This window comes from Cupressus sempervirens, chromosome 5 (assembly GCF_028749045.1).
Source record: "Cupressus sempervirens isolate cs-2001-9-10 chromosome 5, ASM2874904v1, whole genome shotgun sequence".
Classification (NCBI taxonomy): Eukaryota; Viridiplantae; Streptophyta; class Pinopsida; order Cupressales; family Cupressaceae; genus Cupressus; species Cupressus sempervirens.
Genome location: NC_143122.1, coordinates 476456898 through 476480236, shown reverse-complemented (window position 1 = coordinate 476480236; position 23339 = coordinate 476456898). Strand labels below are relative to the sequence as shown.

Below are 23339 nucleotides of genomic sequence, written 5' to 3'. Positions count from 1 at the left end.
GACCCTGTCACTTTATGAATGGTAGAGGAAATCCCAAATGGAAAACCTCAGCTGCTGAAATCCAAGTTGAGTCCTCGATCGGTCGTCCTTTCCATTTGACCAAATGCTCTTCATACTGCCTGTTTCTAGTACTCCTACCCACACGATGATCTAGAATGTCTTCTATCTCCTCCTTCTTAGAAGCAGGAATTGGACATGGCTCTAACACCAGCTCCTCATCTGCACCATCATCATGATACTCTGTTAAATCTGCAATGTTGAAAATGGGAGAAATGTGAATACCATCTGGCAGCTCCACTTGATATGCATTTCCTGAGTCATGTTTCTTCAAAATTTTGCAGGGGCCAAATTTCTTCATTTTCAGCTTGTTGTAAGTACCGGCTAGAAATCTTTCTTTTCGTAAGTGCACCATGACTAGATCCCCTACTTGGAATTCCTTATGTCTTATCCTTTGATCAGCCCTAGCTTTATACTCTTGATTCATCTTGGTAATGTGTGCTTGAACCTCCTCATGTAGACGCTTGATATGTTCAGCAAATTCCTCAGCTTCAGCACTTGTCCTCTCCACTTGTTCTATCTTCCTCAATTTTGGTGCAGTCCTTGGGCTATTCCCATATACAATTTGGAATGGTGATTTTCCAGTACTCCTATTTATAGAGTTATTGTAGGCAAACTCTGCTTGTGGTAGAATGAAATCCCATCCCTTGGGCTTATCCCCAACTAAATATCTCAGCAAATTGCCCAGACTTCTATTTACCACTTTTGTTTGGCCGTCAGTCTACGGGTGATGCGTGGAACTGAATTTTAGGTCTGTTCTCAACTTCTTCCACAATGTCCTCAAGAAATACCCCACAAATTTAGTATCTCTGTCAGAAACTATACTCCTTGGAAGACCATGTAGTCTTACCACCTCTTTGAAAAACAAGTCTGCAATATGGACAGCATCATGAGTTTTGTGGCATGGAATGAAATGTGCCATTTTGGAGAAGCTATCAACCACCACGAATACTGAGTCATTACCCCTTTGTGTTCTTGGCAATCCAAGAACAAAATCCATACTTATGTCCTCCCATGGCCTTGATGGAACAGGCAATGGCTGATATAGGCCAGTATTGTGACTAAACCCCTTGGCAACTTGACAAACCTGGCAACTGTGTACAAACTTCTTCACATTTGGTGAAATTTGAGGCCAAAAATAATGTTCTCTAAGAATGGCAATGGTCTTATCTCGACCAAAATGTCCTGCCATCCCTCCACTGTGTTTCTCCTTAATTAGATTTTCCCTCAAGGAACTCCTTGGAATGCACAATTGACTACCCTTGAACAACATGCCATCCTGAATCAAATAGTCTAGCCACTTGGTTCTATCTACAGCAACAGATTCTTTACAAGCTTTCCATGCTTTAGCAAAATCAGGATCCTCGGGGTACAATTTCTTGAGTTCATCAAACCCAACTACTTCAACGTGCATTACTATAAGCAACAACTGTCTCCTACTTAGTGCATCTGCAACCCTGTTAGATTTTCCACTTCTATGCTTCAACACAAATGTATAGCTCTGCAAGAACTCTACCCACTTCATATGCCTCTGATTCAATTTACCTTGGCTATTTAGGTATTGTAATGCCTGATGATCAGTATATAAAACAAATTCCTTTGGCAATAAATAATGCCTCCATTTCTTTAAGGCCTGAACTATTGCATAGAAGTCTTGATCATAAACAGAATACTTCTTCTTTGCATCATTCAATTTTTCACTAAAATATGCAATAGGCTTACCTTCTTGGCTTAATATAGCCCCAATAGCGCTGCCACTGGCATCACAATCCACCTGGAAAACCTTTCTAAAATCTGGAAGTGCCAACACAAGCTGTTCTGTCACCTTCTTTTTCAGCAATTCAAAACTTCTCGCAGTTGCTGCAGTCCATTTGAACTCTTTTCTATCCCCTCTTATTGTATCAGTTAGGGGTGCACATATGCCACTGAAATTCTTAATAAACTTCCTGTAAAAACTAACCAGACCATGAAATGATCTTACCTCAGTAGCAGACCTTGGAGTAGGCCATTCCAAGATGGCTTTTATCTTCTCTGGATCCATTTTGAGACCTTCGGGTGATATAACAAACCCCAAATAGACTAACTCCCTTTTTGCAAAGATACACTTCTTCAGATTAATTAACAGTTTCTCTTCCCTTAGCCTTTCAAGGACACTACGAATATGTAGTAAATGTTCTTCCAAAGTCTTGTTGAAAATTAAAATATCATCCAAATAAACAATAACAAATTTTTCCAAGAACTTCTTAAGTACCTCATTCATGAGCCGCATGAAGGTGCTTGGGGCGTTCGTCAATCCAAAAGGCATGACTAACCACTCATAAAGACCCTCCTTGGTCTTGAAGGCTGTTTTCCACTCATCTCCTTCTCGAATCAGTATTTGGTGATAACCACTCTTCAGATCTATCTTTGTGAAGTACTGAGCTCCACTCAAGCAGTCCATAAGATCATCCATCCTTGGCAAAGGAAACCGGTACTTGATGGTTATCCTATTTATAGCTCGAGAATCTGTACACATCCTCCACTCTCCATCCTTCTTTGGTGCGAGTACTGCAGGTACTGCACATGGACTCAGGCTCTCTCGAATCAAGCCCTTCCTCAATAGCTCCTGAACCTGTCTATTTAGCTCCTCTGTTTCAGTAGGAGTCATCCTGTGAGCAGCCTTGTTAGGCAAACTAGCTCCTAGAATCAGATCTATCCGATGACTAATTTTCCTTACTGGTGGCAATCCATCTGGAACATTATCAGAGATAATATCTCCAAATTCCCCTAGTAAATTTGAAACTTCAAGTGGTATTTCACTACTACCTTCTTTATCTTTCCTAGGAATCAAAGCATAGCACATATGCTGATGTTTCATGCCATCTAAAAACTTCCTCCCATCAACAAGACAAATCCTAGCACTGCTACATACCTTTTCACCTTCCTTTTTCATGGGCTTCAATTTGTGGCGAACTCCATCCTTTGTCAGAGAGTATGTGTTTGCATGTCCATCATGTACTGCATGTCTATCAAACTGCCATGGTCTACCGAACAATAGATGGCAAACATCCATCAAAATAACATCACAAAGAACTTCATCATGGTAACTCCCAATTTTGAATTTCACTAAACATTGTTCACTTACCAGAACTTTATGATCATCTTTTACCCAAGCAATCCGATAGGGCTGGGGATGTTTCTCCCTCTTGAGCTTCAGCTTAGAGACCATCTCTTCTGATACCAAGTTATCAGTGCTACCGCCATCAATGATCACGTCGCAACATTTATCCTCACACTTGCATCTGGTATGGAACAAATTCCTCCGTTGTCCTGGTTCAATCTCACCACTTAGTAGGACTGTTTCATTTACCAAGGTCTCTCCTCTTTCTGCATCCTCTGAATGTGATGATTGTGCATCCTCATCCACATGAGCAACCCTAGCTTGGCCCTCAGCTCTCCTATTTGTCCTTCCTTGTCGTTGAGGGCATTCAAAGGCAGGATGACCTTCTTCATTGCAATGGAAACAGGTACCACAAAAGCCTCCTCTTTCTTGTCCACGTCCTCTACCTCTTCCTCTCTGATTTCCAAAGTCTTGATCATGGGAGCGGTTGAAACCCTCATTCCTCTGGTTCCTGCTAGTACCCACATCTTCATTTTTCTTTTGGGTTTCATTGCGGCCTCCAGATGATCTACCGCTTCCCCTTCCTCCTTGACCGCACCCTCTTTGTCTTCCTTCAAACCTTTTATTCAGCTTCTCTTCAACTCGTAGGGCAAACTGGTATGCCTCTTCAACGCTGGTCATTCTTACCAGACTTAATTCCTCCTGGATGCTAGGTCGCAACCCACTGATATAACGAGCAACGTTCTCCTTATTTGCTTCTGCATGCCCCACTCTAATCAAGAGTCGGTAAAATTCCTCTGTATATTCTTGGACTGATCTTCCTGCTTGCTTTAACCCATGCATCTTCTTAAACAAATCAAGCTCGTAGTCCATAGGAATGAACTGCTTCTTCAATTTGTCCACCATGCGATCCCATATTATGATCTTTTCCTTTCCTCTTCTGTTTCTTTCCAATTGGACCTCTTGCCACCAAATTTTGGCATGGCCTTTCAGTTTGGCCTTTGCAAACTTAACCCTATCTGGGTCCCTGATATCCTCATACTCAAAGTATTCTTCCAGTTCATTGATCCAATCGATCAACTCATCTAGTTTCAGGTTTCCTGAAAATACACCTACTTCAATTGTAGGTCTTTTCCCAAACTTAGTAATGGCCCTAAAAAGCCTTTCCTCTGCATGATTCAGAACTTCCCCGTCAAATTCCCCTTCTGGTCCAATTTCATCTTCTTCGTTGTCATCTTCACTTTCATCACCTGCGGCCACAGTTGCTCCTCTACGGAGCTCCTCCTGCAATGCTTGTACCTGCCTTTGGAGGGCTCTAACCTCCTCAGGATTAATAGCTCTGGCCCGTCTGCCACGCTCTCTTCGTGGAGGCATCTTCTTAACTCAAGCCCACAACCACACAGTCCTAGTGCAAACTACCTCACAGTCGGCGCTCTGTCTACACACTCAGGAAAACTAGCTCTGATACCACTTGATGGGGACACGACCCAAGAACAGAATGGACACAACAAAAAAAGGGAAATTATATTAACTGAGAAAATAAGCTAGTACAAACAGTACAGAAAAAATAAACTTCAAAACATGCCCTAAGGGCTTACAATAGCATAAATTTGGAGATAATTTCTCCTGTCAGTACCTCCTCTCAAACTCCACTCCGAACTGCCTTTTACAATGCCAGAAATCTCCTTAAATAGACCCCGGAGGGTTAAGGACTAGGAGTACATTCTAGAAAGTGCTAGTAGGCATCCACCGACCAAATAGAAGGTTCCAGAAGCTGTGTTAGAAGTCGACGCAAATCTAGAAGAATCCAGAAATGGTAACCGAACTTCCGGGAGGCATAACTTTTGAATCGTAGCTCCGATTGACGAACCGTTTACATTTTCGAAAAGCTCTTGAAGCGCTCTATAGCCCTATGGACCAGCTTCGCTCGTCCCCCATTTTTCGGCCCTTTTCGAAGTCATTTAATGCCCCTAACCTGACTTTGAAGCATTCTTAGGTCTCCACAACCCGAAAAACTACAATAACTTTCAAACCTTGGGGCCTTTTGACCTGATTCTTTTTCTGGAGTGCTCTAAATTACAATTACATTCATCTAGCCAATTTACACCTCCTAGTTCACTAAAATGATGGCTCAATTACATACTCTTATTTTTTCGGGATTTACACGAACACTGATAGTGGAACTGTGAGAGTTGGAACCTTTATTTGACCCAAATGGGTATCCAAAAATGAAAACACATGAAACAGAAACTAAGTCTAAGTATATTTTTTTGGGTGACACAGGATTGCCCTTATACCTCTGGATGCTACTGCATCAATCTACTATAAGAATTGGATATTTTTAGTGTCAGAATCCAAATTGAAGCAAAAAATCTTGAAGGAAGTACACGACTCACCCTTGGCAGGACACCCAAGTTTTCTCAAAACTTACAGAAGTCGTTAAGAGAGTTTTTCATGGAAAGGACAAAAAAAGGACATATTGTCGTATGTAGGAGAGTGTGCGGTTTGCCAGCAGAACAAATCCAAACATACTCTACCTGTCGGGTTATTGCAACCTCTGCTAATTCAAGAACATAAGTGGGAAAGTATATCGATGGATTTCAGAATGGGGCTTCCCAAGGTGAATGGAAAGGATTGTATTTTCGTGGTGGTTGACAGATTGACAAAGTATGCACATTTCGTCACCATCCCTCAGATTTTCAGGCCGCACAATTTGCCAATTTGTTTTTTAGAGAAGTCTTTCGTTTGCACAAATTATCCCGAAACATTGTCAATGATTGGGATTGGCGATTCATCAGTATCTTCTGGACAGAACTATTTCAGATGATAGGGACAAAATTGTCACCAAGTACTAGTTACCACCCACAGACAAATGGACAAACGGAGATCGTGAACAAGTGGCTCGAAGGTTATCTTCAGAACTATGTTTCGACACAACAATGCACGTGGGCCAAATGGATACATCTAGGGGAATATTGCTACAATACCATGTACCACATGTCCATTGAAATGGCACCATTCAAAGCTTTGTATGGGTGTGAACCCCTTTCCTTCATTGACACAGTTTTGGGTGACAGTCGCGCACCAAAGGCGAGAGATTGGCTTCAGGAGAGACAGGACATACTAAGATGCTTGAAGGAAAACTTACAACGGGCATAAAATCAACAGAAGATGTACATTGACACAGACTGGAGAGTAGTTTCAAAGTAGGGGACTTGGTTTATCTCAGGCTCTAGCCATATCGACAATCTTCATTGAAGGAAAAATGAAACAAAAAATTGAAGCCACGATTTTACGGCCCTTATTGCGTAGTCCGTCACATTGGTGAAGTCGCTTATGAGCTGGAACTTCCAGAGGGAAGCCGTATTCATAATGTCTTTCATGTTTCATGCCTAAAGAAGGCTGTGGGGCAGAACATCACGGTAGCCATAGACCTTCCACCACTCAATGAAAAAGGAAAGCTCATCCTAGAACCAACTGAGATCATCAAAGTACATGAGAAGACTTTGTGAAATCGCACAGTGAAGGAATATTTGGTGCATTGGAAACACTTGCCATTAGATGACACAACATTGGAGGGCGAGCACATTCTCCAGCACTCGGCATTGCATTTGCTTGAGGTCAAGCAAAATTTGGGATAAGAGGACTGTAATGTTCTCGTTATAAAATAAATCATTTATCAAACTATTGTAACGGGCTGATTGATTTAATGTATCTTGGACCCATTTTTATTTTGTTTCCGTAGTTTGTGTCGTATGCTATCTTTGTATACCCTCGGAAATTTTTCCCTGATGGGTATTTAAGCATAGCTTATAGGTAGTCATTAGGCATACAATTTAGATTATTTCTCTGTACTGCGAATTCCTGTTGGAATTCTCTGTTATCACCATTTTGGAAGTGAAAGACCTTCCCTATTTGGTCATCTTGGTTTCGATGGGATTTAACCCTCACCCTATTCCGTCTGTGTTCTGTTGGCTCAGATCTGACAAATCGAAGCATTTCTTATATATGGAAACATCATTACTATTTGGTAACAAGTATCTTTTCGGACTCTGGCTTCTGCAAACTATTTGGGTTTAAAGTATATTGCATTCTGCATTCTAAAGTGTTATCATCGAATTATCCTAACCCTCCATACACTCACTGTACGGACAACATGGCCTTCATCATTTTGCATTAGAAGTCTACATCGTACGGCATCATCATACCCATACGACCATTCAGTACAGCCCTCTCAAATTCCATTTCTTACTTCACTCAAAGTCACCGTACGACCCACTTCTACTCATCGTATAGACCATCTCTTCCCATTGTACAGCCACTTCCATCCGCCGTACCTCACACATTCCCTTTGGCACACCATATAGCCATCTAGATCTCAACGTACGACCATCAATACCCACTATACGGCCTCTGTATTTACCCTCCATTCCAACCCGTACAGCCTTCCAGTTTGTGCATACTTGATCACATTCATACGGCCATTTTGGGTTCTATAACTCGTACAGTTTGAGTTGTTTGGAATATTACACACTTTCCTCTCAACGCATCACAACTATTGTCTGCTAGACCTATCCTCGTCAAATGCCTGTTATTGTCTTTGATGCCCAACATGACATGGGCCTCCCCACTTAAGTAGGGTGATGGGACCCACGGGGAGGCTTGCATCCCAAGAATAGTGACCCCTCTAATTTACAAAATAAGTGGCCCTTTTAACTTAGTTTGTTATTGTTAATAGTTCGGATTTAGAATGTTTTCAGTCCCTTCTGATAATTTTTAGTTGTGAATCATATTAATGATATTATTGATATCATTGACATTTAATTATTGTTTAATTGTAATAAATATCTATTGATTTTAATGTTGAATAATATTGATTTGGTTATATTATGTTTTGGACAACTAAATATTAATAATATTTGATGTTAATCTATAACACCATATCAATATTTAGTAATAAATCAAATCAAATGTATCTATTATCAAAATTTGTATATACATTGTTGGGGTCCATGATAGTCCACCTGTCCCAAAATTACTTGCCCTCAAACAATTATTATCACAATCTTTCTTTAGTGAGATCATGGTTTGTATGATAATACTTTTTTCAAAAATGTTCATAGATACTAGAGTGGTTCCTCCATAAAACTCCATTTGTTTCCCATTCCTTAATTTTCGGCTTCAATGTCTTTGCTCTCAACTTCATCATGTCTTTCTTTTTTGTTCGACTTCTTGTCTACCTCTATATTTAGTATTGTTCTTATGTTGGTGGCTCCCTCTCTCTCTCTCTCGTCTCATCTATGCTCTAGACCCCATTTCTCTTTACACCTATAGCACCATTTTTTCTCTTTTGATTCTTTTTCATGAGAAGCGTGCCCTTGTCCCCAATGTTCTTGGCATTTGAAACATAAGTTTTTTTCCTTAAGCTCTTCCTTCCAGAGGAAGTCCTTTGGGTGACTATCCCTTTGGTAAAAGGTTTTTGTATGCTGATTTATTTGTTTTTTATTTGTGGATGAAGTTTCTAAGTTTAAAGTTGTTTCAAAGGCATCTTCAAGACTTTCCAATTCAAAGCATTTACTAATCCTTAAAGTGGATCCTTTAACCCATCCTGAATAAATATGTGAGTCTATCTTCATCTATTCTTGTCACTTGCACTAATATTCTTTGGAATTCATTAATATAACTTTTGATTGTTCCTTGTTGGTTGATATGTGTCAGTCTTTTGAGTTTTCTTGCGGATTCTTCCTATCAAATCTATTGATCAGTCTTTGTGTAAATTGTGTAAATTCCTTATAAGTGGTATTATTTTGGTGGCCTTAGGTGTGAGTTCCATAGTGCTAACATTCAAGCACTATGCTCTTTAGGTGTAAGATAGCAAATTGGAGTGCATCTTCCTTTGTCATGGGACTAAAGGTGAGGTACATGTTTAAAGTCTACAACCAATTATATGCTATGATTTCCCGTTATCCATTAAAGTTTGGGATGTCAACTTTACTTTTTGCTTAAGGTTCTTATTTGAATCCACTATCACTCTTTTTTGTGTTCCATATTTTTGGCCTTTACAAAATTCGCTAAATGTTACAAGCTCTTTGATTTTGAGTTGTAAGCTAGCATATGCTCTAGCATTCTCTACCACACTATTAGTAGGCTATTCAATTTCCTTCCCTTCTCCCGAAGTATCTCTTCTGGGTAGGAAGGGGGGATTAGATATGCTATAGGAGGGATAACCATTATTATTATTTTCTGAATGGCTGGAACCCAAGTCCCTCCCAACAGAATTATTTTTAAAGCTTTCAATTGAGTTTCCCATGTTTTGTAATGTTTTGAGTATCGCTTGGTTTGTCTGATTTGATTGTTCCATAAATGATCTCATTCTGTTTAATAATTTGAGCATTAATTTTTCATTTATTCCATTTCTTTTGATTTGGCATGCACTCCCTTCATGGGATGGCAAGGTTATGCTTTGATACCACTGTGATGACCCCTGCTCGGAGGCAGTCCAAAAACCAGATTTTAACATCCATTACTTTGTAAACAACTTAATTCATTTGAGTGATAATATATATCTTATAATGCATCTAGTAATTAACATGGTTTTTAACCTTGTTTCCTTAGAAGGCATGGATTTACTTGTCATATGGTGTGTAACACTAGTACAACTTCTATTTTGCCTTTCGCTACACAACACCATCTATCAACTCCCAAAAGTACAGTGAGAAAATAAAGGATACTAAGCCATTCTAATTCCTTTATATTACAAGTTATATACATTTTTAAGATAAGTACAATTCTATTTAAAATAAATTACATTCGATTTACATATATTTGTCTATGTACCTACTTATATTATATATACATCCCCAATATATATATATATATATATATATATATATATATATATATATATATGTATGTATATAATATATATGTATATATGTGTGTGTGTATATGTATGTATATATATGCATAAAATATTCTACTGCATATGTCATATATTTCCCTTCAATATAGACTTCTATAAAATATAAGAGTTAATGTGATATAAGCTAACAAATAATTATATTTAATAACTTAGATTATCATGTGATTAGAATCCCCGTTGGCGTTTCTTATGCCTATTTGAAAAAGGAGTGGGGCTCACCTTCCACGTATTATCCCTCCTTTCCTCTCAATGCGTCACAACCATAATTTTTGCCAATCGTGCTTTGGACCACGTAAGTGGTATTGTTTGCTAGACCTATCCCCGTCAAATGCCCATTATTGTCTTTGATGCCGAACATGATGTGGGCCTCCCCCTTAAGTAAGGTGACAGGACCACCCATGGGGAGGCTTGTGCCCAAGAATAGTGGCCCTTGTACTTTACAAAATGAACGACTATTTTAACTTAGTTTGATTATTGTTAATAGCTAAGATTTAGAATGTTTTCAGCCCCTTATGATATTTTTTAGTTGTATCGTATTAATGATATTGATATCAATGACATTTAATTATTGTTTAATTGTAATAGAGATCTATGTATTTTTATGTTGAATAATACTGATTCGGTTATATTATTATTTGGACAATTAAATATTAATAATATTTGATATTTAATTATTTTGACCTCAAGTCAATATTGATGATAATCATTAACACCAAATAAATTTTTTGTAATAAATCAAATCAAATGTACCTGTTACCAAAATTTGTATATAAATTGTTGGGGTTTGTGACAGCCCACCTGTCCCAAAATTGCTTGCCCTTAAACAATTATTATTACAATCATTCTTTAATGAGATCATGGTTTGTATGATAATAATAATTTTTTAAATGTTCATAGATACTATAGGGGTTCGTCCATAAAAATCCATTTGTTTCTGAATCCTTAATTTGCCACTTCAATGTCTTTGCTCTCACTTCTTCATGCCTTTTCACTTTTTTTCAAGTTCCTGTCTACCTCTATACTTAGTATTGTTCTTATGTTGGGGGTTCTCTCTTTCTTGCCGCATCTATGCTCTGGACCCCATTTGTCTTTACACCTGTAACACCATTTTTTCTCTTTTGATTCTTTTTCGTGACAAGTGTGCCCTCATCCCCAAGGTTCTTGGCCTTTGAAGCATAAGTTATTTTCCTTAAGCTCTTGTTTCTAGAGGAAGTCCTTGGGGTGACTATCCCTTTGGTATAAGGTTTTTGTATACTCATTTATTTCTTTTTTATTTGTGGATTAAGTTTCTAATTTTAAAGTTGTTTGAAAGGCATCTTCAAGATTTTCCGATTTTAGAGCATTTACTAATCCTTTAACCCATCTTCATATGTTCTTGTCTCTTGGACTGATATCCTTTGGAATTCATTAATATAACTTTTGATTGTTCCTTGCTGCCTGATATGCGTTAATCTTTTAAAGTCTTCTTGCGGATTCTTCCTATCAAATCTTTGTGTAAATTCCTTATAGGTTGTAATATTTTGGTGGCCTCAGATGTGAGTTCCATAGTGCTACCATTCATGCACCATGCCCTTTAGGTGTAAGATAGAAAATTAGAATGTATCTTCCTCCATCATGGCTGGACTAAAGGTGAGGTACATGTTTAGAGTCTGCAACCAATCATATGCTGTGATTTCCCCTTATCCATTAAAGTTTGGGATGTCAAGTTTTCTTTCTTTGTGCTTAGCATCCTAGTTTGAATCTACTATCATTCCCTTTTGTGTTCCATATTTTTTGCCTTCACAAAATTCGCTAAACGTTACAAGTTATTTGATTTCAGGTTCTAGGCTAGGATATGCTCTAGTATTCTCTACTGCACTATTTGTAGGTTATTCAATTTTCTTCCCTTCTAATGAAGTATCTCTTTTGGTTAGGAAGGGGGGGGTAAGGTATGCTACAAGAGGGATAACCATTATTATTGTTTTCTAAATGGTTGGAACTCAAGTCCCTCCCAACAGAATTTTTTTTAAGGCTTTCAATTGAGTTTCCCATGTTTTGTAATGTTTTGAGTAGTGCTTGGCTTATCTGATTTGATTGTTCCATAAATGATCTCATTTCATTTGTTAATTGAGCATTAATTTTTCCTTTATTCCCTTTCTTTTGATTTAGCATGCACACCCTTCACGGGATGGAAAGATTATGCTCTGATATCACTGTCATGACCCCTACTCCAAGGCAGTCAAAAACCAAATTTTAACATCCATTACTTTGTAGACAACTTAATTCATTTCATTTGAGTAATAATATATATATATATATATATATATATATATATATATATATATATATATATAAAACTTATAATGCATCTAGTAATTCACATGGTTTTTAACCTCAATTCCTTAGAGAGCGTGGATATACTTGTTGTATGGTGTGTGACACTAGTACAACTTTTGTTTTACATCTCCTTTCCCTATACAACACCATCTATCAACTCCCAAGAGTATAGAGAGAAAAAAGAGGATAAGCCATTCTAATTCCTTTACATTACAAGTTATATATAGTTTTAAGATTAAAAAAATTATATTTAATATAAATAACATTTGATTTATATATATTTGTCCAAGTACTTATATTATATATACATCCCCAATACATACATATATATGCGTGTGTGTGTGTGAGTGCATAAAATATTCTACCGCATATGTCATATTTCCATTCAATATAGACTTCTATAGATTTGTTTGCTACCTTAGGATAAAAGTATTAATGTGATCTAAGTTAACAAATTATTAAATTTAATAGCTTGTATTAGCATTTGATCAGAATTCCCGTCAATGTTTCTTTATGCTTGTTTGACAAAGGAGTGGGGCTCACCTTCCACGTAGCAATCCCCCCTTCCTCTCAATATTGCGTCACAATTGTTGCCTTTGCCAACCATGCTTTGGACCCCATAGGTGTCATTGTCTACTAGACCTATCTTGGTAAAATGCTCGTTATTGTCTTTGATGTCAAACATGAGGTGGGTCATCCCCTTTAAGTAGGGTGACGTGACCCATGGGGAGGGTCGCATCCCAAGAATGTTCACTACCATACTTTACGAAATGAGCGGCTATTTTATCTTAGTTTGATTATTGTTAATAGTTAAGACTTAGAATGTTTTTAGAGTCTTGTGATAATTTTTAGTTGTGAATCATATTGATGATATCAATGCATTTGATTATTGTTTAATTGTAATATAGGTCTATTGATTTTTTTGTTGAATAATATTGATTCGGTAATATAATTATTTTGACCTGTAGTCAATATAGATAATAATTAGTAGCACCAAGGTGAGAGCCAACAACACAACTATAACTTGTGAGCCTCTCATGCAGGAGGCCTTGGGTTTGAGTCTACTCGAACTTAACACATACTAATAATTAATTACAACAACTAATGATAATAATAAATCTAGGCTTCAACCCATTACGGATAAAAAATAAATAGTAACACCAACTCAATTTTTAGTAACAAATCAAATCAAATGTATCTATTATCAAATTTGTATATACGTTATTGGCGTCTGTGGTAGAAACAACCAGAGTTATAGAATGACAATAATAGTTGGGTTTTTAGGCAACAATATCTACATATGTTAATTAAATAGTCAAACATCACACATGGAAATGAAGAGTTGAGAATTTGAACCAAATGTAATTATGGGAGAAGTTGGTGGTTCAAAGAATTGATTGAGGAAAGTGTTCTGAATGAAATGAGAGGAAGTCTATAGTTAACACCATCCGTAATAAGAACAGAAGTATCAGGTGTGCGAATTAGAATCAATGAGCCATAGTTAGTTACTCCTCATCTGGGCTTGCGTTCAAAGTGCTAATGTATTGCAGTGTATAGTCGGATGAGTGGAGTAGTATATCAAGAAGTGTTTCTTTGATAAAGGTTGGAAGTTGTGAAGGGTAAAACTTTAAGCTACATAAACCTTCTATTTGGGAACATATTAATAGTTCCATCTGGTTACAAAAACAAAAGTTCATTGTTGTTGCTACTGAATAAACTAGGATTCCTAGAAACCAAATCTTAAATTGGAAAAACACTATAATGTAGAAGAAGGATGAGAGTCTACTGTGAATTTTATATTGAAGCACTATTTTATGAAGAATAAGAAAGGTGTTGGAAAGTCTCCAAATCTTCAGGAATTGAAATTAATGTTTTGACTCCATTTTGACATCTTTGTGAGGTCAAGAATGTCGTTGCTCTCCTTATAATCAGACCTGTATAAGAATGTAAAATTATTTACTAGTTGTTGTGTCAGTGAATGAGAGCATCGAATTTTAGTGCAGTGTTGTTTCCTTTCATGTTGTAATGTCCCCATCATAAAATAAATTATTAATCAAACATTGTTAATGGTTCGCTTGATTTAGTATATCTCAGACCCATTTTTATTTTTGTTTTTGTAGGTAGGTGTTGTTGTCATCTATCTTTGTACACCCTCGAAAAGGTTTCCCCAACGGGTATTTAAGCACGGCTTATAGGTAGTTGTTGGTATGCGATTTTGGATATTTCTTTGAACTGTGAATTCCTATTGGATTTCTCTATTGTTTTCCATTTTAAAAGTGAAATATCTTCCCTACTTGGCTCTCGCAATTTTGGTGGGATTCAACCCTCATGCTATTCTGTCGCTTGTAACACTTTGCTTGGATCTAGCAAATCAAAGCACCATTATATTGCAAATTGAAGAAATCATTGTGTTCAAATTGATCAACTTTCTTGTATTGGGAAATTCAATCTCTTTGTTTATCTGCATTAAAATCTCTCTGTGGTCACACCATCTGCACACTTCTTTCTCCATTTGTCTGCAGCCTCTATACACCCCAGATCCTTACATCACCCTGTATGGCCTCTTCCTGGCATCAACTTCCAGCTGACCGTACAGCCTCCCAGTCTAACCGTATAGCTACCAAGTCTACCATACAGTCACCAATATACTATATGAACTTAGTATTTTATCCCCTCATATGGCCTTCCTGTCACCCTCATCACATATCGTATGACCTTCAAGTTACCGTACGACCTCCTAGTTTTGACCTATGGCCTCCACAACAACCCTTCTAGATACCGTATGGCCTATCTAGGTTTCCCTATGCATGTTTGGTATAGTGGATTTGAGCATTCAACAGGTACACACACAAACGAACCAATTTTCTAAGGGTTAGTTGGACATCGGAACATTACAGTTTGGCTTTAAAGTCTTGCTTTCAACACACAATTAGGAGTATACTCTATCACTTCGTCAATCAATAACTTGAACTCAACTTTCATGCAAACTATTTGACGAAATTACAAAGAGAGGAAGGGTAAAATTTGTCTCAAACTGTAGGGAATTGTTGACAAATAAGGGGAGGAAGCTTGTGAAAGATGGTCTTCGCTGGTACTTGCAACTACTGAGAATCAGAATTTGGTGGTATTAAGTTAGGAAAAAGCAAAAACAATTAACATAATAGAAAATTTGAAAAGTCATGGTTCTAATTCTTTTGTCCATTTCAATTTTTCTTAAGCGAGTTTTGGAAACATCATCCAAACATTATGAGATCTTATGTATAAACAATCATATCATTAATCTTAGATGAGGATGATGATGTATGCAAATGATTACAATTAGATTTTCTGGCATTTTGGAGAGGGGAATATAAAATCCCACTCATAGCTTGAGCACACAAAGGAATTGATTGAGCATAGGATTGAGAAGTTCAAGGATCACATGACTAATAGTGAGTTAATATCAACTGACATACAAGCTTTAGGATCTCCAAAAATGAGCAAGAACCAAATGTGGATAGAGAAACTTTGTTTGACTTGCTAGCATACTTGGCCGCTTGATCACATTTATGAGGATAACAAGGAAAAAGATCATCCCAAGATGTGCAGGTCAGATTTGAGGAAGTTAAGAATCCTATAGTTCAGCTCCAACATAATGAAACCCAAGTTTGCAAAGAGATGGAATCAACTATGGGTAATAGTGAGGAATATACTAGCATCTTATTTGGTGACTTGGAAGTGATTATTGATAGGCCCTTTGATGAGGATCTTAATTAGCAAGATATTTCCTAGGTAGAAAATGAATACACCATGAGAATGAACTATTTGAAAGAGATGAGATAATAGCATATGAGGCCACACATTTAGAGGAGGAAACTACTCCCAATAAATATAAAAATATGAAATGATCTCTGCTGGATTGGATTAAAAATACTAAACTTGGACTAAGGAGAATTTCGTCAAACAGTTGTGTTGTAAACAAGTCCTTTAGTAAAATTATTATTGTATCATCACTTTACTGATTCATCAAAACTAATGCTATGAAATGTTTATGCCAACCAATGATACCAAAACTTCAAGCAAGTCGAGATTAGAAACTGAACTCAAAACTTAATGATCATGCCTTATATTCATGACAGTAAATCAATGACCTTTAAGCTATATGCTGAAGATAGGATGACAATCTTTACAATATTAGCAAATATGTAATATAAATAATGCAGAACAGGTATAACATGGACAGACCCGTAACAATGGTGAATGTCGTTAGGAGAGTTTAAGTATGCAGTAAGCACCTAGCTCGTCACCACTTCTAGGCACTCAATCAATCTGCCGTCTACTACTAGAATCTATTCTGCCAACCTGTGCTGATGAAAGGAGCTGAAGCGAGCTATGGAGGGGAATAGTACCAATGCGGTTACCAATTGCAGATTCCGTGAGACACTTAGATACTCTTCCATGATCACCTCAGCCATATTCTTATTTTGCCACCTGTCAAAACATCCACTGTTCTGTAGTTCTCCTATGCCGCTGTTGTTCCTATTAACCACACCTTTCAATCAATTCTGAAAATGGTGGTATTCACATGCAAGACATTCACCATTGAAGTGCACTATGCTGGTTGTCTAAGTCCCACTATCCCATGAACTTCACTATATGTAAAGATGTTGCCAATGTATAAAACTTGAGGAGGTAAAGATTATACTTACATGAGGACTCCACTAATACCGTGGGCCCTGGAATGATTGCCTTCTTGACTGCTGTCCAGCATTAACTGATAATATACAAATGCTAATATCAAATACTGACCAGTTCCTCTTCTTGTTGTTTAATAACTCCAACTTCTTGCCTAACCTCCAAGTACCAAATCAAACTTAAAACCTAATAGAACAATGTGAGAGGTTTGTGTCTAGTCTCACTGCTTTTCCTTAAGGGGTTTCGTCCTTAGGAAATATCCAATCACATTTAAGCAACCTTTGAGATTTTTGAAAACAACATATATTTGTGGTGCTAATCCCAATGCAAAAAGCCTTCCTTTATAACCTCGAAGTGTGGAGAGATACAAACATCTTAGCAATGTGGGATAAAAGACTTTTGTGTTTTAGTCACTTGAGTCATTTTGTCATAAAGTGACTTCAAACAATAAAGTACTTTATAATTCAACTCAATAAAATAAAGTGACTTTAACCTTAGAATTTCCCATTTAAAATCTCCTCAACTAAAACCACAACTACTATGACTGGTTGGCATCCTAAATCACATGCCGTTAGCCTATCTGGATGGAAAGATAGACCAACTAGGTGCCATTATAGCTAGTGCGAAGAAGGGGACATTACAAAATAGTTCAATAGATGATGAAATTTAATCCAACCTAAGGTTTGTTCAAAATTGTAAACATGAGGTAAACCATGAGGATGACACAAAAGGTCAACCACATGAGTTCTGATTTTTATATTAGAAGTAACATATCTTCACAACATCATGAAGATAAAGATGAACCAAGTGATAAAAGTATTGAAATTTCATGTGAAGGTGATATTTTTGTTGATGGAGGAAAAAAATTTGATTAACAACACTTACGGTGAATTAGAAATAAAGTTGTCCTCAAGGCATACTGAAGGCTGGAAATTTGACACAAATTTTATGATATGACAGCCATCTATTTATTGATTTGTGATTCTATCTTTATGCCTATTTCAGCTATCAATGGCTGCCTTGCTTGGTCTACCATCACATTCTTAGATTTGGCTTGGCCTACAAAAGTTAGTGAATTCTAGGCAGATTCATGGAGACTTATCAGCTTGAAGTACATACCTTATGAGATAATAATCTTTCTAAAATAGGGGCATAGTGTCAACATTGTTATCATTTATATTGCTGACCCGGTTTATGACAGCGACATTTGGGGGCTTGATGAGTTGATTTTTTAGCATATTGGAGTTGCCTTTCGCAAGCTTATGGCGATCTACTTGTCTAGTTGGGTGATGCAAGAAGATCATAGATTGATGGACACCTTCTCCTAATCCCAAGCTCATGTTGATAGGTTGATTTGGGATCCCAGAGTTGACAAGTGCTTTACACTTTGTGGACCACTGTAGTTTGCTGCACTATTTGAGGCACGGTGCAGTCATGTTCAGACTCCAGAGTAATGCAATAGGTAGGTGCAACAGTACTTTTCAGGTTGACATGGGATCCAAGGATTTTACTATTGGATGAATTGCATCCCTATTTTCAGTTACACAGCATGGCATATCCCTATTTCTAGGATACCAATATGAGCTATAGAGATGTGCAATCTTGGTATTGATTTTACAGCTTCATGATTGCTTGGTGACAAGCAATCTCATGGAGGGAGGATTATAATGTCCACTTTTTGGGACATTAGGAAATTCTAAGCCAGTTAATAAGAATTATTAAAAGTGACTTAATTGGGAGCTGATTCCAAACTATTAAAAATGTCATTTTGATATTAAAAGGAGCAAAGGTGATGAAAGAGGAAGAAAACGAAAGAAAAAAGCGGGAAGGTGGAGAGTCATTGTTCGGGCATTAAAAGAATACTTGATTCATTTTAGCATGCTTGGATCCAGTTTTGATTTTAGATTTCTCTTGGAGGAATTGGGGAAGCTTCGAGCTTTCTTTCTAGAACCTGAGGACAAAAACCTTCAATCTATGCTAGTAGATTGGATGCAGACCCAGTTCATTATTGTTTATGAATTCATGATGGAGTTCACATATGAAGTTAAAGGTTCCTTCCTAGTTTTTTCCCAATCTAGTTGTTACTACTGTATTTAAGATTGGATTCTATGATTGTGACTGTATTGCTGAATATTATAATGTTATAACATTTCTGAAGTTGTTCATTTCAGTATTTGTTGGTTTATTATTTGGATAATTGTAAAACTGTTGCATGCAATTTTGGAGCAATATCTGATTAGGGATACTACATTATCATTAAAAGGTTGTGGAAGGACTCTTAGGTTCAATCCAATAGCATAACATTATCAATCAACAACATACTTCTAGAGAGAAACAAACCAATTGCCAATTGAAAGTAATTCATTTAACCTTGAAAAGACCTTTTGAATTATAAAATAACTCTTCATGTGCAAAGGTCCTCAAAACTAAACATCCAACATTTTCAAACATGTGCTTACCTTTTTAATGACTGGTACACCATAATTTTCATTTAATAATTTGTCAACCTTAGACAATATTAGTGAAATATCTATTAATAACTCACCCACATTACAGAACGCACTACAATGACATTGAAATCCAAATCTAACAATACCATGAAGAAATTGAAGCACTATGATGATGATTGGTACCATATCAGTGACCTACAAAAAATAGACATTCTCTCCAAGAAGTTTGGACAACTCCCTAGGATCCTGAAAGCACTTTTAAAAGTGTCGTTATGATACTCATTCGAAACTAGACTGATCTCAACAAACCGAAACCCTAAAATACCAAACCTGCATCCTCCAATAACTCTAGGGTCCCTTACCAATCAACCTACAAGCTCTCAAAATATAAGCTAGCTATCATTAAACTTACTAGGCTTGAAATAGGAACAGTTCATTGGAAATGGCTAATTGGTTGGTTGATGGTCATTGCAATTTGATTTGTTTAAACTCTTCAATGGATGGTCATACATAAAGAAAGGTATTACAGGGGCAGGAATATGGTTTGTGTCCCTATCCATCATTAGATTGCACATAAGGAAAGAATGCAGTCACCATACTTTCAACAAATGATCCCTCCTAGATGACCATGTATGTAGCAAAATTGAAATAGGTATATGCTTTCTCTTGAACTCAAGAATCCTATCTTCGGCTCCAAAGTTTCCACGTCTTGGGATGATAAGATCACCAAAGATGGAATCTTTTAAATGTACCCAATGGTACATCAAACCCACAAAAGTAGAGCAAAAAAATGAAATACAGAAGAAGGCTAAATTGATTTCCCTCTAAGAGGAAGACTAAAGATCACTTTTGACAAGGCTTCTCAAGGGAATCATGGGATCTCTAGAGATAGATGTTTAATTGGAAATGACTTGGGAAACCTCATTTCGAAATGTCATTTGGGAATCCTTAAAACACATCCCCTTTGAAATGGACATAATTGTAGATTTTGTACATAAGTTTTAGGGTGGGTTAGATCTCAAGAAGCTTTCCCTTATAACTTGAAGAATGGTTTTACCATATATGGTATTCCCTTTTATGTTCTCCTCAAAAGAACAAATGAGGACATAATGCATTAATAAGTGTGTCACCAAAGCCACATTATTCATTTGTGAAGGTTTTTTTTTAAATCGTTCATGTTTTCTTTGTGGTCAATCAAGTACCCACACTCATAAATATGTTTCCCCTCTTGTTTTCTACTAGTGCAATAAATATTTTCTTAAATTGCATTTTAGCCCAAATAACTTCTAGCCACCTTTTGCTTCTTAACTATGGATATTATAAAACAAACCATATCATTAAAGGTGGATCATTAAAATTTCCATCATACTTTACTACTTTTCTTCAATAAAAAAATCATGTTATCTATATTAAAATATAGTCATAGGTCATTTTTATGATATTTTTACAATACAAATACCATTATCTATGAATATTATATTCAACCCCTATAATGGTTATGTTCTCTTTGATGCTTGATATTTGAGAGCGCACTACACAAGTTTCATATGTGTTATTTGATAGTTGAGTCTCTTGTTATATTACATTTATTTAAAAGGAGCTTTAAAGTTTTAAAAAAAATGAAGTCTATCAAAGTAGGCTTAATACTAATTTTGAAATTCTCCACCAACAACACATGTAGTGTGAGTGGACGTACACATAGAGAAATTTCTTATTGATGTCGAAAGTTAAAATAGCCATAGCATTTAGCTCAAATCAATTTATAGTAGTCCTTTTTCCATTTAAGTATGTAACATTATCCTTGTTCTACGTAGCTATGGATATTATAAAATAAACCATATCATCAAAGGTGGTCATTAACATTGCCATCAAATATAAGTATTTTTTTCCTTAAAAGGATGACGTTTCTTTATCTAATTTAGAACCTATAGTCAGATGTCATTTTATGAGATTATTGCACAATAGATAATAATTATCTAATAATACCATATTCAACCCCCTAGGATAGTTGTGTCTAATGCAACTTTTGTTTTTGTTACTTGATAGCTGAGAGTTCTTTATGCAAATCTTGCATGTGTTGGCTGATAGTTGAGATTTTTGTCACATAACATTTATTTAAAAGGAACCTCAAAGTGAAAAGAATGAAAATTCTATCAGAATATTCTTAAATACTAATTCTCAAATTCTCTCCCAACAACACACACAGGTGTGTGCAGGTGTGAGTGCATAGAGTAATTTATCACCTGATGTCGAAGGATGAAATAGCCAAACCCAAAATAGAGAACTATAAAAGGCAGAATGGTGGGTGTTGCCACTGAATATGCAAGACCAAGCAAAAAATATAATTGCATGCGAGGGAGGGCTTCTGCAAATACTACACTCCCAGGATCCATTGCATTCTCCCTATCCTCGTCAGTCTTTACAAAAAGAGAGTTCTTCAAATGGAACATTATCAATGGAATCAACCGTAAAATCTCTCCAGCAATGCCAGACCATCCATCCACCATGATATAAGTTATGAAGAAAGTTGCTCTCATTGGAACTAAAACTCCAAGATTTTTTAGAAATCTGCAAATAAAACTCCACACATTGTAATATTGTAATTTTCAGATAGTGGGAACAAATAATATTTTTCTGAAAGGTCATCAAAAATTGCTCAGAACATATATAACATTGAATATTTTTGTTCTGTACAAAACAATAATAATGGTATGATGGGTGAGGTAGAAAGTTGAAACTATGAGATTTTCACAATTCTAATGCTTATCAAAGTTAAAGAAAAAAGAGAAATATACTCCCCTTAAAAGCAAGATAATTATTCTCAAATTCCAGAAAAATCTGAATATCATCTTTTATTTTCTGTCTATTAAAGAAATATGTTCAAAGAACATAAATGGAACTTTTTCTATTGAACACTGTGAACATTATCATATAGAGAGAGAACACATATAATTACATTGCAGAACATTGTGGGGTATATGTGTTTGAATAACCAGGGGGAGATTTACAGGGGCAATCAAGGGCTCTCCAAGGAGTTAGTATCTGAACAGGCACCTAAACAGTAGAAAGTTCCACAGTAGAATAAATTCAGATTTAAAATTGGATAACAAAATACTATATTGATGTCACAATGGGGAGATTCACAGGGGCAAATCAAGGGCTCTCCACGGAGTTTGACTAGTATCTGAACAGGCACCTAAACAGTATAAAGTTCCACAGCAGAATAAATTCAGATTCAAAATTGGATAACAAAATACTATATTGATGTCACAATGCACATAATAATTGTGGTCTTAACAACAATAATTTTTTCTGCAGAGCATCTTCTAGATGGAAAATTCTTGTGCTAATGTCAAACAAATATTTTCACACCAGCAAGACATTAGGAGTCAACTAAAACCCGAAAAGAACCAAAATGAGCTCTACTAGACAAATATTAAAATTTACAAGTCAAAAAATATTTGTGATGCCAATTTGAAAACCAAGGATTGAGATTTATCAAATTCAAAGTAAGGAATGAGATATACACTGTAGGAGAATTGCCCAGGTCCTTGAGTTGTTTCTTTGCATCAAAATCCTGAAGAGCCGATCCCACAAATATAGAGCCAAAAAAGAAGATAATCAAAATAAAGTTGTAATACTTGCTTGCTGTTTTCCTTTCAATCTCTGAAAATGAGGTGTGGCCCTCAATTTTTGACAATGTCATCAAGATTGATGGAAGTAGAAGGAGAAATAATTTCAAAACCAAACCTGGTAGAAATCCCTGGATGAATGATTTTACAGCCTTCCTGTAAACAAATATTAAAAGCTTAGTTTTTAA

At 36.4% G+C, this 23339-nt stretch overlaps 1 protein-coding gene and 1 long non-coding RNA gene across 3 annotated transcripts in view; one reads left to right on the top strand and one right to left on the bottom strand.

The window, feature by feature from the left end:
• Nucleotides 1-23339, top strand: part of LOC149556821 (uncharacterized) — a 215317-nt gene that overhangs the window by 69054 nt on the left and 122924 nt on the right. The gene's annotated exons all lie outside the window — the stretch shown is intronic.
• Nucleotides 1-23339, bottom strand: part of LOC149556822 (hyperosmolality-gated Ca2+ permeable channel 1.5-like) — a 211098-nt gene that overhangs the window by 69079 nt on the left and 118680 nt on the right. Inside the window, exons 9-10 of the mRNA XM_089831377.1 lie at nt 23047-23307; nt 21763-22087 (exon numbers count right to left, since the gene is read on the bottom strand). Of these exons, the coding sequence (XP_089687503.1) occupies nt 21763-22087; nt 23047-23307 (586 nt within the window). The remainder of the gene's footprint in view (nt 1-21762; nt 22088-23046; nt 23308-23339) is intronic.